Source organism: Amborella trichopoda, chromosome 3, assembly GCF_054954075.1.
Source record: "Amborella trichopoda isolate Santa Cruz 75 chromosome 3, AtrichopodaSantaCruz75HAP2 v2.0, whole genome shotgun sequence".
NCBI classification, from domain to species: Eukaryota; Viridiplantae; Streptophyta; class Magnoliopsida; order Amborellales; family Amborellaceae; genus Amborella; species Amborella trichopoda.
This window is the reverse complement of record NC_142338.1, coordinates 11,875,370-11,892,646: the sequence shown is the minus strand read 5'-3', so window position 1 is coordinate 11,892,646 and position 17,277 is coordinate 11,875,370. Positions and strand designations below refer to the sequence as shown.

Genomic DNA, 17,277 nt, shown 5'->3' with positions numbered 1-17,277 from the left:
CAGCCCAGAGCCTCACGATGCTCTTCAAGTTTATCTTTCCTTGTCGATAATGTGAGATGTCTCTCAGTTGCAATTATTCTTGCCACATTGTTCTTCTAGGAATGTTCCCATTGACTGATTCATTGAATGGCATAGGTGATTTTAGGAATTACATTTGGTCTTTAAGCTGCTATATAAGGAGTTGAGAAGCCATGCCACTAACCAGTCTGGTTACTTGGTTCGATGAGCCCAGAGCGTATGTAATCCTATCAAAGTGACCTATCTCTTATGTTCTAGAAAGCACAATTTTTATTGAATGTGGCCATGCAGCAATACCAAGTAGTTATTCCTATTCAGCTCAACAATCGCGCTGCAAACATTGGAATCCTCATATTGAATAATCTGATGTTCCCACCTCGGCGTTGACTGAGATCATGAAGCAAGGGAAAGGCAGAAATTTTTTTCGTTCAAATTGACCTTGATAACAGAAAACAATAAAACAAAAATGCTAAAAAACCCTGAAATGAAAAAAATAAATAAAAATAAAAAAACTCACTCAAATATCAAAGAAATAGGTCCTCAAGTGGTGTACAGTGTAGGTTGAACAGACTTGTAATGGATACCGCATTTGTGGAGATCTAAAACATATGAAAGAATAACATGAAATGGGACTCACACCCAACCAAATATGAAAAAACCAGATTTCTTTTGATCCTTTTAGTCTCAGGCATTGAAACTTCAGAGGTAGTCTTATGCGTTTGGAGAACCTGTCAGAATAGAGATTCTCCAATGTCTGGATTGTCCTAATCCATGCCAAAAAGCCTCCTTTGACTCGAGGAACTTCATTCTGATTGCAAAACCCCTAACATGGATGCCTAGAACTTAAGTCATTGATTTTGAGGGAACCCTCAACTAAGTTGGGATGTCACAATTGTCTGTGTGATTGACATCAATAATTTGTATGGATGATGTCAGCTCTAGATTATTCTGCAAAAGTTCTTTGGAAGAACAAGGATATCTATCCTTTCAAAACTGAGAAACCGAGGAATAGGTCAGAACTGATGAATAGAAACAACGATATGTGACTGCATCAAGGTCTATGAAAATGACATCCAGTTGTACGATCACAATGTTTTCAACATCTTTATCTGCTTCCTTGAGATCTGTGAGATAAATGTTGATATCTTAAATTGGTATCATGTGACAGTCATGCATGATGTTCCAAGTAGGCGTACAATGAGATATGGTGCAGGACTTGGAAATTATTCTACCCTCTTTTCTGATCCTTGAACAAGCGAAAATCAGCAACTAAAGGAGAGCCTAGATAGTAGGAAACACCCATGTCCAAAATATAAAATAGAATTCCTTTCTAGTCCTCTTAAGCCAATATGCTCCAAATTAATCATTGATAAATAAAAAATTTCAAGCTCTCTCCCTATTATAAGAGAGAATAGAATTAAAATTTTGAATTAACCGTCATTTGCATCAGAATATGAAACTTAGCATTACCAATCATAAAGAACCTTATTGTGTGCATGGTAACTGTGTTTTTCTTAATATGTTTGTATAACTACTAATGTGATTATCATATGGGGCAACTAAAAGTATAAAAAACTCCCAATAAAAATCAAATATAATACAATAATGGTGGCCAAAATACCCCTTACAACAGTAGAACAACAGCATTGTGTCTTACATAGTGTAAAAAGCTTAAATGAAACATACATAAGAGGACTTATGTGCTGCACCTATTTATTATATTCTATGTCTACTTTGTGATCTATGTTAAATTTCAAGAATGTGATTTAGGTGTCCAATTGCCCACACATTTACAACTGAAAATATGAATGCACTTTTGTCCTACTTGTTATTTATTTATCTCTGTTTCAATATTATTTAACAATTGGCGACTGCAATGAAATATTTCCTTGCAGATCCAAATGTTCATATCCTGTGGTTGGAAGATGTAAATGCAAGGTTAAAAGCCCTCCGAGATATTGAAGCAGGTCAATACTTAATACATTGTTGTCTTATTTTGACTATTTCGTATAATACTTGCTTTGTCTTAAATGTGTTATGATCAGTAGGAATTATTTTCGATGGCCATTATTGCTGTACTTTTTACAATATCAAAGCCAGAATGCATTGAGCTATTCTTATGAAATGGTTTATCTGAAACTGATGTAGTATTCGGAGTTGTTATTTCCATTATTTAAAATTCATGCTTCTTGAGCAAGTATAATTGGAAACAGTATTGTAGAATATGCACTCAGGACGTACAAGGGGTGCTATGAGTATGGTACCTTTGAAGTTGATTGGACGTAAAATGCAAGAACTGTATATAAAAGAGAGTTTTTGATGGTCAGACATCAAAACTGTTGTTTCCTTACACCTCTCCACTGTCTATTCAATGGACTCTGGAGATTGAAATTGTTTAGAGACTTCTAAAAATAAGAAAGAAAAATACTCCAGTTACTGACCAGTAAATCTAATACCAAAGAGGTGCCTGGTCATCATAGTTCGAATTCTCTTTCTCTCTCTCTACCTTGTCATACCTACCTCAACTAGCTAATCTAATACCAATAAAGAACTTGATTATGATACTTTGACCTCTCTCTCTCACATTATAGTTCGAATTCTCTCTCTCTCTTCCTTGTTATGTCTACCTCAACTGGCTAATATAATACCAAAAGAAGAACTTGATCATGATAATTTGACCCACCCCCCCCCCCCCCCCCCCCCCCCTCTCTCTCTCTCTCTCTCTCTCTCTCCAGTTACTAACCATTGAATCTAATACCAAAGAGGTGCCTGGTGATCATAGTTTGAATTCTCTCTCTCCCTCCCTCCCTCCCTCCTCTCTCTCTCACTCTTCCTTGTCATGTTTACCTCAACGGGCTAATCTAATACCAATAAAGAACTTGATCATAATACCTTTCTCTCTGCTCCAAATTACTCTCTCAGCTTATGAGGAGCTGTCGCCCAGCACACCCTCCCATTTTCTCTCTCCTATTCACCCACCCCTTTAAAGGTGCAGCTGTGTCTGTCTCTGCTCTATGAACTCTTTTTGAAGGTGCGAGGAACTTCATGCCACTTTCTTCATCCATATTTCTCTCATTCCTATATACACACACACACACCCCCCCCCCCCAAACTCTCAATCTCAATCTCTGCACACTCACATACTCGTCCCACACACATGTAGATGGTCTCTTTCCCATAAAACACATTGGAAAATTTCCTATCATCTTTGATTCACATTGTGAGCAATAAAAAAATGATTTTGAGCTCTTAAAATTCTAGATTTGATTGTCCCTGAAATAAATACTTCAAAGTCTTATTGCTGAGGGGGAAATGAATTGGAGCAATTTTTGAGCTTCAAATCATTTTCTTTTTAACTGATCTGTGGGGTTTGTAAAAATCTACCCTACGTTTTCGAGTGGAGAAACGGGTGGTGGGTTTTCTTTCTAATGTTGTTTTTCTTCCTCTTTTCTTGCTTAGATAGAGCACATTATGGAAATCTCAAATATTATTTGTGTAATTTGTCATATTTAAATTTGTGTGCAACTTCTAGCGGGTTGATATGCTAGTAAATTTTTATTTACTTGTCCCTAATTTTGTGTGCCCCTATGGTTGCTTAGATATATCTCTGTGGGAAAACTTCAGAATTTTTAGTCTGTTGGCCTTGTTAAATTTCAATATGATCTTCAGTTGTCTCATATGCTATTAAAAATCTCATATGCTATTAAAAATCGCGTTGCTTTTGCTTGACTTTTACTTTCCACTGTCGAATTTTATTTCTTGCTTCAATATCTCTCTTGCATTGGATCAATTTTGCTGGTTTTGTTTCGATATTGTTCCACTTTCTTATTTGATGTGTAATTGTTTAGAAGTCTAGTGATAGTGATTCTATTCGGCATTTTAAAAGGCAGGCTGAGGTGGCACATGGGTGTCCTTTCAAGGCAGGACAAAACCAATTCACTCCACCTATGCGAAGTTGTCCACCTTAGGCAAGCTAGCTTGAGGTAGGCATAAACACTTCTTTTAGAAAACCTAGATTTGGAAGGTATGAATAACTTTTTCAAGGTTGGAAGATAATGTTTTGCAAGAAATCACACCCAATCCAACTTATATAGTTTTGATACTTTGTGGAACTTCAAGTGAGGCTAGAAAAGGAGTATACTCATTGGTTTGCCCCAAAAACTTCATTTTTTTCATGATTGGGTTTAAAAGAAGTTTTGTTATTTATCGAAGTTTTATTGTATTTTACGTTTTTAGAAATGCATCAGATTATAGAATCATGGGGATCCAGTTTGGGTTTATGTTTCTTTACGAAACAAATTTCAGAAATAAGGTTTTTTTTGGGTAATTTTGTAAACAAGTTTCAAATGGAGGTATGTCTTGATTGAAGCAACACCTTGCCTGCATTAAGGGACTTGTCACCTTAAGCAAGGATGTCTCTGCATTGGTTAAAAGGGATTCGGTGCGATCTACAACAAGAACCTGACCCATGCTTACACGTTGACCTGACCTATGTGAAACTGCAAGTTCTAGAATCAGAGAGATGTTTCATCATCTTCTGTAAGGGTTAACTTTTATCATATAAATCCCAGATAAATGACTAAATTATTTTGATTGGTGAAAAATGACTAAATTATCCCTTATGTGCAAATGCATAATTTAGATCACGAATATATCATACATGCTTAAATTGTTAATAGAAACAAGGGTAATTTTTGGAATTGCATTTGTTGAGAAAAGAGATGGGGACTTTTGGCCTCACTGAGGGTATAGCTCTTGATAGAGCAGAACGGCGGACAAGGATTTGTGTAGCTGACCCCAATTAGTTGAGAAAAGGCTTTGATGATGATGATGTGTTATACTTTTTGCATTCTTATTTAAAACCAATAACTTTAATAGCCAAATATTCTCAGTATGCTGATGATAAAGGCTTTCTGCCAAAGACTTGACATCGACAATCATGCCTACCATTGCAAAATCCTTGGCTTTTTGTGGATAGTAGAGTTAGAGATAATAGGAGATGTATGAAAATTGCATTTACACAATAATTTCAAGACCTGTAAATAAGACAAGAACATTTGAAAAATAGATCAAATAATTATGGGAAGACTTACTAGACTTTTGCCTAGGGTTACTCACATAGTGCTTAGCATGCCCCACACCCGATCACCTGACCAATGGTGTCCTTGATCCTGAAACCTGTTGAATCCACTAATTTGAAATGGAAAGCGCCTCTGGGACATACTGGTCTAAAACTTATGGGGCAAGAGAGCTAGGATTACAATTAGAGTTTCACAAAGAACCCTTTTTCAACCTTGGAGCATATGCCAGAAAAATATGGCACCTCCCCTAGCCTTTAGCTGAGGGCTGGGCATGGCCCTTTCTTCTCTCTCTTCTTGGTAGGTGCATATGCTACCCTAGCACTTAAGCGGGGTGGCATGCAACCTTATATATATATATATACATATATATGGGAATGGATTCTGTCAGCCCACAGGCTGACTGCTACAGTGTCAGCCAACGACCCAAATTGAATATGGTTCGATCTGACGGTTATGATCTCATTTCATATTTCAGTTTTAATTTTATTTTTTCTACAAATCCAAATCACGTGAAATTTTAGACCTTCGTTCTTCTCATCAAGGCGCACCTAATAAAAATCTATAAAAAATAATTCGCAATATATAAATTGACCAAAATACCCCTGAAAAGTTTCAGTGGTATTTTGGTCAATTTATATTTTGCAAATTATTTTTTTCATATTTTCATTAGAGTATCCTATTTTTGAAGTATAGACACTCCAAATTTCAAGTGATTTGGATTTGTTGACAATAAGATAAAAATTCAAATACAAAATGAGGTCGTAACCATTGGATCGGGCCCAGATTCAATCTGGGCCGTTGGCTAACACTATAGCAGTCATCCCATGGGCTGACATGATCCTTTCCCTATATATATATATATATATATATATATATAGAAAGAGTTGAGGCATGGAGAAGAGAGAGAGAAGGAGAGGGAGAGTGGTTGGAGAGATGTGTAGAGAATGAGGGGGTGACTCTCCCTTTATATAGGCCTCAAGGGCCCTAGGGAGTCCTAGCCGGATTAGGATTCAACATTATGAGTATTTAGGTAATCTGTGAGGTGAGATAAAACCCAAAATGGCCCCAACACAAAGTCAAAATTTTGGAGGGATGCTCTAAAATCTAAAGGTTTTAAAATTAGCAAGACTAAGGCGAGAATATGGAATGCAAGTTTAATAATAATCAGAGTACAGACGAGGAAATAGTTAAGATTGACGATCAAGAAATACTTAAAAGAATACACTTTCGATAACTTGGGTCGATAATCCATGAAAAATGGAGCGATTGAGGAAGATGTCGCACATAGAATTAGAGTTGGGTGGGCGAATTGGAGATGTATAACCGGAGTTTTATGTGATCGTCGCATACCAATGAAACTGAAGGGCAAGTTCTATAGGACAGCAGTGAGACCAGCTTTGCTTTATGGGTGGAAAGTTGGGAGGTCAAGAAACAACATACCCATAGAATGAGTGATGCTGAGATGAGGATGTTGAGATGGATGAGTGGCAAGACAAGAAGGGATACAATTCGAAATAGGAGAATTTAGGTGTGGCACCAATAGGCAATAAGATGAGAGAAAATACACTTAAATGGGCAAGCCATGTGCAGCTCAAACCCAGGACAACACTTGTTGAGAGGTGCAAGTTAGTTCAAATAAAAGGCTCAAAAAGTGCAAGGGATATGCCCAAAAGGACATTGTTGGAAGTAGTGAGAAAAGATATAGGGACTTATAGCCTCACTAAAGGTATGACTTTTAATAGAGCAAAATAGCGGATCAGGATTTATGTAGCCGACCCCAAGTAGTTGAGAAAACGCTCTGATGTGTTGATGATAATGATATGAGGTGAGAGAAATAATTTGAGTCATCCATCTCTAAGATCAGCCATCATAATTTAAAGAAGATATTTAAGAACCTTATCCCCTGTTATCCAGTTCTATCTTTATCTAGATCGATAATCATTTAAACTTATCTTCTAGAATTATCTAGAATTCCTTTTCTCTCACTAAGGGATAATAAAGGAAATTAAATAGTACTAAATATTGGTCAAAGATAATTTAGATACCACAAAATCTCATAAATTGTTTTCTTGAAAGATATTTTCAACTAAAAAATATTTTTCATCACTTTAAAAAAAGACACCTCATAAATCCCTAATAATGCGACATCCCGTAAAGAGGGGTGTGTGGCCAATGTGGGCCCCGTGTGACGCCCCTATGCGGGCCTCACACGTGTGGTGCAGCCCGTATCCCCTCATGTGGGTCCCACCAAAAGAAAAAAAATTTCCAAGATACCCATGCTGGGAAAATTATAAAAATACCCTATAGTGTTTTTTCATGCATTTAAAAACACTTTTAAAATTTGAATAACATCCAAAAATCACAATTACACAATTTTAGTTGAAATCAATATTTTTGAAGTTTAAAACATTTAAAACATTAAGAAATACGTAATATAAGAGGATTGGTACCTAATAGGTAAAAAACAAGTGAATCTCTGGGCACTCCACTTGTGTCAGGTTCCATGATCCTCTACTATCTTATCAAACCAACGCAACAAGACCCATGACCTACAGTCAAGTGCAGGGGCTCATGATTGACTCATCAAAGATAGTCAATAAACAATGAAACCAGAATCCTAGTATGTGGATTACAGGTTCCCCCTTTTAAGAGCCAGTCAAAATGCATATATCACTTTAGTGCTCGGGGGTTGTCTCTATGCACATGTACATGTGTCTCTATATATAAGGTTGTTTCCCTAAATGTGGTTGTCATATGTGCATATTATGCGGAGGTTTTGTTGAAGATTTGGCTCTCGCTATCATAGACCCTTCCTCTACATACAGGATGTCACACAACTCTCCTGGCCTACAAACAACATAACTTGGCATCTCTATAACCTCAACAAAGATGACCCACAATAAACCCTCAGCGGTAATGCCTATGCTCAGGGATAAGGGTTTTAAATATGACTTGGGCTATAGACCGTCCATCCCTAGGTCAAGTCAAACGCACACACTCCCACTGAAGTGCAGAATCCGCTATAATTAATTCTATTTACATCTCTCTAAGCTTTTAAAGGCCACAAACCCCAACATAAATTCCTACCAAAATACCTTAAAAATGCTTTCATTCTGGTTGGAGCTGCACTATTTATGTTTTTGCACTATTTCCACAATGAAATAGTTTTTCAAGTCCTACTACTCTACCTCAATGCTCCCACAATGGTGAAACCCACCTATTAAAGAAACAACGCTTGTCTGCACTTCCAGACAAACAATAACTGCTCAGGCAAGAGGAGAGTTAACTATGTTTAGTGCGTAACCAAATATGGTCATATTGAACACTCCTACGTATTTAGGCCATAAAGATCTACTCGTAATTATGCTTTGAGCGTATTATCACTCGTTGGAGGGCTATCGATGAGCTTTACAACTTTAACCCTATCTATGATTGTTTTTCCTATTAGAAGAGCAAAAGAAGGGCTTCAAAGTCCATAGGAGGTTTGCAAGGTCCGGTGTGAGATTAAAAACCAAACAACCCATAGCACCTAAAATCTCTAAGGTGGCAGTCGGTCTGAACTATTCCACGGTTACTCATAAACCAAGTCAAATCATCATCATCGTCATCGTCAAAGCCTTTTCCCAACTAATTGGAGTCGGCTACACGAATCTTAATGCGTCATTCTGCTCTATTAAGGGTCATGGGCCATGCCCTCAGTGAGGCCATAAGTCCCCATATCTTTTCTCACTACTTCCAACCATACCCTTTTGAGCCTACCCCTTGCCCTTTTTTAGCCTTCCACTTGAACTAACTCGCATATCCTAACATGTGTTGTATTGTGTTTACACCATGTATAGCCAGCTCACCTAAGTTTACTTTCTCTCATCTTATTAACTTTTGGTGCCACACTTAAATTCTCCTAAATGTATTTATTTCAAAGTCTATCCCCTCTTGTCTTGTCATTCATCCATCTCAACATCCTCATCTCAGCTACACTCATTCTATGGGTATGTTGTTTCTTGACCGCCCAACATTCTGCCCCATAAAGCAATGCTATGAACTTGCCCTTTTAACTTCATTGGTATGCAGCGATAACATAAAGCTCCAGTTGCACATCTACAATTTTCCCACCCAGCTCAAATTATGTGCTACATCTTTCCATTTTCCTGGATTATTGACCCAAGATATCAAAAGTGCACTCTTTTTGGTATTTCTTAGCCGTCAATCTTAACTACTTCCTTGTTTGTACTCTTGTTTTTACAAAACTTGCATTCCATATACTCTTTCTTAATCCGGTTAATTTTAAAACGTTTAGATTCTAGAGCATCCCTCCTAAGTTCTAATTTTGTGTTGTGTCATTTCGAGTCTCATTGATCAAAACTATACCATTTGCGAACAACATGCACCATAGTACGTCATCTTGTAGGTGCCTAGTTAATTCGTCCATAACTAAGACAAAGAGGTATGAGCTCAATACTGACCCCTAATGTAGACTTATTGTCACTAAAAATTCACTCGTCTCTCCACCAGTGGTTCGTACACTAGTTAGCACTCTCTCGTACATCTCTCACCAAGTCAATATGGTGTCTGGAGACTCATTTCTTTTCCAATACCCCATTAAATCAAATCTTGAGGTACTCTATCATAAGCTTTCTCTAGATCAATAAAGACCATATAGAGGTATTTTACCTCCACCCTAAACTTCTCAACCAGTTGCCTGAGTAGGAAAAAAGAGTCAATTGTTCACCTTCTTAGTATAAAATTGAATTGGTTTTCTGATACTCTCATTTCATGCCTTAGTCGTTGCTCAGTCACTCCCTTCCACAGCTGCATAGTGTGGCTCATAAGTTTGATCCTTCGATAGTTCCCACAAATTTGTATATGTCTTTTATTCTTGTAAACAGGTACTACAATACTTTTCCTTCATGCTGCAGTTATTTTCTTTGTTCTCTATGCTATGTTGAACAACTTGGTCAACCAATCATTACCAATCTTCCCCATGCATTTTAAAACCTTTATCGGAATACCATCTGGTCTTAAAGCCCTTTCTTATCTTCATCCTTATTTTACTTCTGATATCCTAATCGTACGAATGTATCTATGACCTACGCCCTCATTTATGTCAATGGTTCCTTCTACCACAATGTTCCCATTGTGTTCGTTATTTAATAATTTTTGAAAATAAACTTTCCACCTTTTGTTGACTTTTTAATCCTTCACTGAGACCCTTTGATCCTCATTCTTAATGGATTTAATTGGTTTAGATCCCCACACTTTTTCTCTCTCATTTTTGCTAATTTGATGACATCTTTTTCACTTTTTCTTGTTTCTAGTTTATTGTATAGATTGTAATATGCTTTAAGTTTAGCCTTACGTAATATTTGTTTAGCATTTTTCTTAATATTTTTATATTTTTTTAAGTTTTAATCATTGCTATTACATTGCAAGTTTTACAATATGATCGTTTTTCACTAATGGCCTTTTGAACCTCATCACTCCACCACCAAGTTTCCTTATTGGAATTTCCTTTTCCTCTAGATTTGCCTAAAACATCCTTGTCGCGTTCTTAAGATAGTCAACTATCTCATTCCACATAACAATGACCTCATGTTCAAAGTTCCATTTTCCTTCTTTAACTAATTTATCCCTAAATAAGTCTATTTTCTCATTTTTTAAATCCTACAACCTAGTTCTTGGACACCTATTAATTTCATCCCTTCTCTTCTATGTCTTTACGCAGACATCCATAAACACGAGCCTATGTTGAGTGATTAAACTCTCTCGTGGGATAACCTTACAATCTTTACATGGTCAATCTATCTTCTTAACTAAGAAGAGGTTTATTTGGCTTTTATGTGATACACTTTTATAGGTTATTAAATGTTCATATCGCTTTTTAAAGTGTGTTTGCTATTGCTAGGCAATAGGCCATAGCAAATTCTAGAATAGCTCACCCATCTCATTTCCTTCACCTAACCCACATCCTCCATGTACCCCTTTGCATCCTCTATTTTCCTTCCCTACATGTCCATTTAAGTCCCCTCTTAAAAAGGTCTGCTCTCCATTTGGTATGTCTTGCACAAGTCCATCCATGTCCTCCTAAAATTGTCTCCTAATTCGATCCTCTAGTCCTACTTGTGCCTGTCACTTACTCTCTTGACATTAACAACTTTATCTTTTAAATCTTTGTCTACTAATATGCTTACCGGCATTTTTTTCTCTACTAATAGGCCTACCTCCATTTCTATTACTATCCTTTTCTATTGACTAAAGTTTTTACCCATTTATTTCTTACTTTTTTCTCCTTTTCACTTAATTTCATTTAGATAAGCTATGTTTACTCTCCATCTTATTGTATGCACTAACTCCATACTCTTACATATAAGTATTCCTACAGTCCATGTGGCTAGGCGAATTCTATTCTCTTGGACTTGCTTCTTTACTGGCACTCGTCCATAATGTCGCAGGAACCCTTACGTATTTTTCACCGCAGAGGGGCGGTGTTGCAGCGTGTCGATTCTAGGGAACGCTCTAGCTAACCCATGCTCATTTCTCACTATTCCCGGGTTTCAGCACAACGTATTGATTACGAGGAATGCTTTAGCATAAGTAAATATCACAGATTCCAAATTCGTGAAAGGTTTTGACAAAGTTTTACGTTGACTGCCTACTTAACACAACCCACTTCCTTTACTAGAGTTTGGGACGGGTTAAGGGAAAGTTTAAGGTCCTCACCCTTCTTAGACCAAAACCAAGTCAAATGATTGTATTTTACACAAGAAAAAAAGTGTATATATGGATGTAAGTATTGGTTACACGGACTTCCTCCAAAAGCTGGCAGGTATCTTGTTTTCGGCCAAGTATCTCGAGGACTTATTTAATGCCTCTCTAAGGCTTCAAAAGACCATCCTGACCTTAGCTATAGGTAACTGCCTTTCCATGTTCAACGACATGAGGAGCATTGGTCCTTGACTCAACTAGGCGAGTCATTAAGGACATAGTGTCCACCTTATTGCATTGCTAGAATGGAGCCACTAGGCAGAAATCCCGATCTAAGGCATGTCCAGTCATGCAGGGCCTTGGCTTTTCCTTGGAATATAGCAACAGCCCTTAGCTCCACCTCCCATGCTTTCCTTTTGGATCACTGTGCCACCCTCATTTGTGAGTTAGGGACCACTGGGCCCCACAAATGGTTATTACTTTCAGTTGGTTATTTGAAGTTTAGATGGGGGTTTCAGCAAGACTTACAACTTCCATTTTTGTTATTATTTGGTACTTATGCGCTGAATTATTTATTGACCATATATTCATCATCCAGGTTGCAAGTGTTCAAATTTGAAGACCTTTTATTGTAATAGAGTCAGATACTGACGGCCTTTCCAAGAGAATGAACACTCTAGTTTATGTGCTTGGACCATTCAGCTTCCATTTATGGATTATATGCATTACAGAGAGAGTGGCCTGGTTTTCATTGCACATGTTTGGCATCTTGGATTGATATATTTAGGTTCATTTATATTCTATTTCAAATGTGTTGGTTAAGCACTACCTCATGCAAGTCTTGGATCTGGTCTTTTAAAGTTATTAACAAATTGGACTATTTCTAATTTTCGTAGTTTTTTCAATAGATGATTCTGACATCATTAGAACATTGAAACTATGGGGCCAAATATCCTCTGCATTTCTTTTGTTGTGTCGTGTTTTTAGCCATGGTTTGGGTAATTCACTTACTTTTTCAGGTTTTCCACTTCCCAAGTTTCATTGAATTGTAAGCCATGCATATTAAGACTGCCGTGCTATTTGTTATATGGTACACAAACACATGGATACTTACACCATTACTGACACCCTTTGGCATGCACTTACACACTTTATAACCAAGGAACGTATATGTAAATTTGTATTTGTATTATATATTTCTAGTTTCACAGATTTCTAAGTATGTGGTCATGTCTAAATGGCAAGTTTACAGCATATATGTAGTGCAGAAACAGCATTGTACACATTCTCAACCATCCATTCTCAAGAATGGATGTGCTGGTTGAATTGTTCCTTCGTTCAAGTCCATCATTGTCTGCTTAAATGGAGGAACAGTTCCTCTTAACCATGTGGTTCTGTGCACATGGCTGACATTGCATGTAGCGTACTGTTTGTGGACTCCATCACATGGTATGGTTTCAGTCTTCAGAGAAGGACTTGGCAACTTGCACGACTGGGGTTTTCATGTGTTCATGCTTCTTACCACTTCAGCATTAGGCCTCTTGTCATTTTTAATGACATCTGTACTCCATTTATCTCAATACTGTGTTTTTATCAGGTGAAGAACTCCGGATTTGCTATATAGATGCTAGTATGAGCCACAATGCTCGACAGTCCATCCTTTATGAAGGGTTTGGTTTTCGGTGTCACTGTTTTCAGTGTATGTCTGGCAATTAGACAGATGGTATACTTTGGATATTCTATTCACAGCGATAGATGATGAACTTTGGATGTTCCATTCATAGCGGTAGATGATGTACGTTGGATGTTCCATTCACATCAATTTACTTGGGAAGCAATTGACATCTACAGTTGTATTCTTACTTCTTGTATGTAGCAATAGAAAATGTCCATTATTTAATTCTCTCGAGTATGCTCAAGATGCATTTGTGCTTGTTGAAAGCCATCAAAGCATTTGAATGCTTCCTACATTGGTTGCAAACTGCAACTAAGTTTTTGGAGTTCGAAAACCTAGGAAATGTCAAAAGTGTGTTCAGGTGGGGTTAAAGCTTTATGCTCTATTTTCTGTTCATAAATAAGTCGATTTAATAATGGGACTTGTGAATAATTGGCATGTCCGAATTGAGTGTAAATGTTGTAGAAAATCTCTCTCACGCATCTGACCGATTTGCAAATGCCTGTGCCATGTTAATTGCACTTTCTTCAACAGGCATGTTAAATGCGTGTTTGGATTGGGAATGATTTGAGCCCTCTTGGCGCTTCTTCTACTTAAGGCCAATGGGTTGGGCCAGCCCTTGCTCGACCCCGGCAAGAAAGGGAGTATGCTTAGTTCTAACCCAAAAATTTAATTTTGGGCCTAGGCTGAGGCCCGCAATAGCCATGGCATTGTGGTCTGAACTTGGCCTTCCCTAAAAAAATCAGGTAAAATGTGATAAATAAAAATTATTTGATATATAAAATATTTAGTTTTAAGGTTTTTGTAGCTGAGTCCAGCTGGCCCAAGCTTGGCCTAAAAACAATTTGGACCAAACTTTGGGCCTACGCCCACTAGCCTTATCTTGAAAGCTAGTGTAGCATAGGACTGTTGGTGGCCCTACATGTACTTTGACAAACAAGAAGCTCCTTGGATAAAGGAACATAACTATTGAATGTTTTAATTGTTGTAAATTTTAAGATAAAAGAAAATGGTTTGACAGGGCTTCAGTCCTATCAAAATTAGTAAAGCTTTATCTTAAAACTCATCAAAATTTGCAGTTGTAGTGTTGAAAAGCTTTTAAATTGATCATCATAACTTTAGCCATTATAGTTGTGAAAAAAAAAATAGGATTTCAATCTCTAAAAATAGTGTATTTTGTAACACATTATTTAGACCATTTATTTCACCTTAAAAATAAGTGTTCACAAATCCGTAAGATATGTACTACTTTTTTAACTTCAATTTTTGTAATCAGTGTTAGAAATTGATTTTAGAGCCATCATGGAGATTTTTGATGTTCAAAGTGCTTTCCAGACGATGATTCGAGGTGAGGTTTTACTTTGTCCTCGTAAAGCCTAGGCTTTATAGAAAAAAAATAAATAAAGTTGAAACATTGGAGAACCCCTCTGATGAGGATGTCTTGTTTTGGGTAGAAGCCATGTATGCTAGCACCCATTGATCCACCTCTACCCCTTTTCTAATCCTAAGCCGTCTTCTCTACCCCAACCAGGCACCTAAACCTCCTCATCATCATGCCCTAGGATTGGATGGTGGTTCATCTACACCACAGAATCTTGAATTGTCCTTTTCTCTTCCTCTTTCAGTTCTTCTTCCGGCCAACCATTCAATGGCGTTTCATGGCATAGGCGATCCAACCTAATTGATTTCTAGAGATGGAAAGGATAGTGATACTCATTCTCTACAGGAATAAGAGTGGACCTTCTGTGAATCTAGGGCTAATGGAGTTTAATAGGGGAATGGTGTATTTTAAGGGATTGTATATAATGAGATCATACTTTTAGTATAGGGAGATCACAATTACAACCATCTGATGTGAAATCTAATAGCTTGGGTGTCTTATAAAGTTCAACAAATTTTCTTTTGAACTTTGAGTTTAGTTAATAAAATAAATGCAGCCACCCAATTTCACATTCAATGGTCAAGATTAATTGTGACCATCTTGTATTAAAAGTAAATGGTCGCATTATATACGGGAGAGGTAGACTGAAGTTTTTAGGTTGCAGAGAAACCCTAGAAGGCCTAGGGTTGGGGTTTAATTGAACTAAATTTATTAGGGTTTGAGGGCAAAGAGATATATTAGGGGCAAAGTTAGAGTTTCATAGTAAAATGATGGGATTCATACCTTAAAATGATTAAAGGAGGGTCAATATATAAGTAAATGGGTGTGGAACCCACCCTGAGGAGGTGGCGACCAATCTGGGTCTTCCACCTCCATCTACCTAACTTGCTCACAACCCTCAAGGTCATGTGAGGGCTTGGTCCCCTTGTGCTAGGCTGTGGGGCCTAGGATAGGGCCAATTTCCTACCATTTATCCCCCTGTCCTCAGAATACAACTGTATAAATTAATTTCTAGGCCTCAAATAGGAATTCATTCAATTTTGGCTGTTGGAAGGATGTTTATGTACTTTTCAAGGGTTTACATGTTGTGGATACCATACTTTCCCTTTCTAGAATTGAATGCAATCTATATTGTGTTAATAATTTTGGTTCAATTATCCATTGATAAAGACAAAATTGATCCCTTTCTAGGATTGAATGCACTTTATAATGTGTCCGTATAATTTTGGTTCAATTATCCATTGATAAAGACAAATTTGATATCTACATCCAATTACCACATCGTGGTATCCATTCCTACCGCTAACACCCTCAATAAAACTTTCAAAATGTAACTCTCTAATCTATTGAAAAAAATAGGTAGGGGCCTGTCTTCTCCACTAAACTATTCAAAGAAAAAGACAAAATTGATATTAGAAGTCAAATATGATCCCGCTATGTGTCTATCATCCATGCTCCCTAATGCTGTTCTATCATCCATTTATAATGACAACAACAATATTCGAAATTGCCTAGTAAAACATACAAGGCCCAATTTTTCGTAGGAGTTGAATTTATAAATAAGAATAAAAAATATACAAATTAATTTATAACCCTTAAATGGGCTTAGATTCAATTTAGACCGTTAGAATGATGCATTTGTACTTTTTCAAAGGTTAAATGATGTACATAATATACCTCCCTTCTATGAAATTGAATGTTGTCTCTATAATTTTGGATCATCCATTGATAATGGCATACTTGATGTTAGAAATCATATCTAATCCGATTTTGTTTCTGCAGTCCATGCTTCAGAATGGCGTCCAATCATCCATTTATAAATGACAACAACGATATTAGAAATGGTGTGTTAAAAATGCATCTACGCCCCAATTTTTCATGTGAAAGAATAACAATTTACAAATTAATTTGTAGCTCTCAAATGCGCCTGCATTCAATTTAGGTCCTTGGAAGGAGGCATATATACTGTCCATGGGTGTACATGATTCAATTCCTTTCTAAAGTTGAATGCAATCCATATTGTGTCTCTATTATTGTCATTAATTATCCACTGATAATGACAAAATTGATGATAGAAATCGAATATGATCCTTTTTGTGTCTGTAGTCCGTGTTTCAATTATGGGATTGTATACAATGAGACCATTTATATATATAAGGTCACAATTACTTACAACCATATGATGTGAAATTTGATAGGTTGGATATGTCCCAAAATTCAAGAAAATTTCTTTTGCAGTCTGAATTATTTGGTCAATGAAATAAGTACAGCCATCTAAATTTACATCCCATGGTCAAGATTAATGGTGACCACCTTATAACAAAAATAAATGGTCTCATTGTATACTTTTCCTTCAGTTATATACAACGATTTACGATGACTCTGTAAATTAAGGTCCAATTATCCATCAATAATCCTTC

The 17,277-nt window shown here is 36.9% G+C and overlaps 1 protein-coding gene across 33 annotated transcripts in view; it reads left to right on the top strand.

Annotated features, from left to right (window-relative positions):
• Positions 1–17,032, top strand: part of SDG38 (SET domain protein 38) — a 40,325-nt gene extending 23,293 nt beyond the window's left edge. For 9 of the 33 annotated variants that reach the window (XM_020666263.2, XM_088863415.1, XM_088863420.1 and 6 more), the window contains 3 exons: positions 1,914–1,985; positions 3,905–4,001; positions 16,640–17,032. In XM_020666263.2, the coding sequence (XP_020521922.2) occupies positions 1,914–1,985; positions 3,905–4,001; positions 16,640–16,799 (329 nt within the window). In that variant the 3' untranslated portion in view covers positions 16,800–17,032. Of the gene's footprint in view, positions 1–1,913; positions 1,986–3,904; positions 4,002–13,398; positions 13,702–16,639 lie in introns of those variants that run through there. The other 24 variants (XR_016053053.1, XR_016053048.1, XR_016053050.1 and 21 more) reach the window with 4 other exon arrangements.
• Positions 17,033–17,277: the final 245 nt, after the last annotated feature.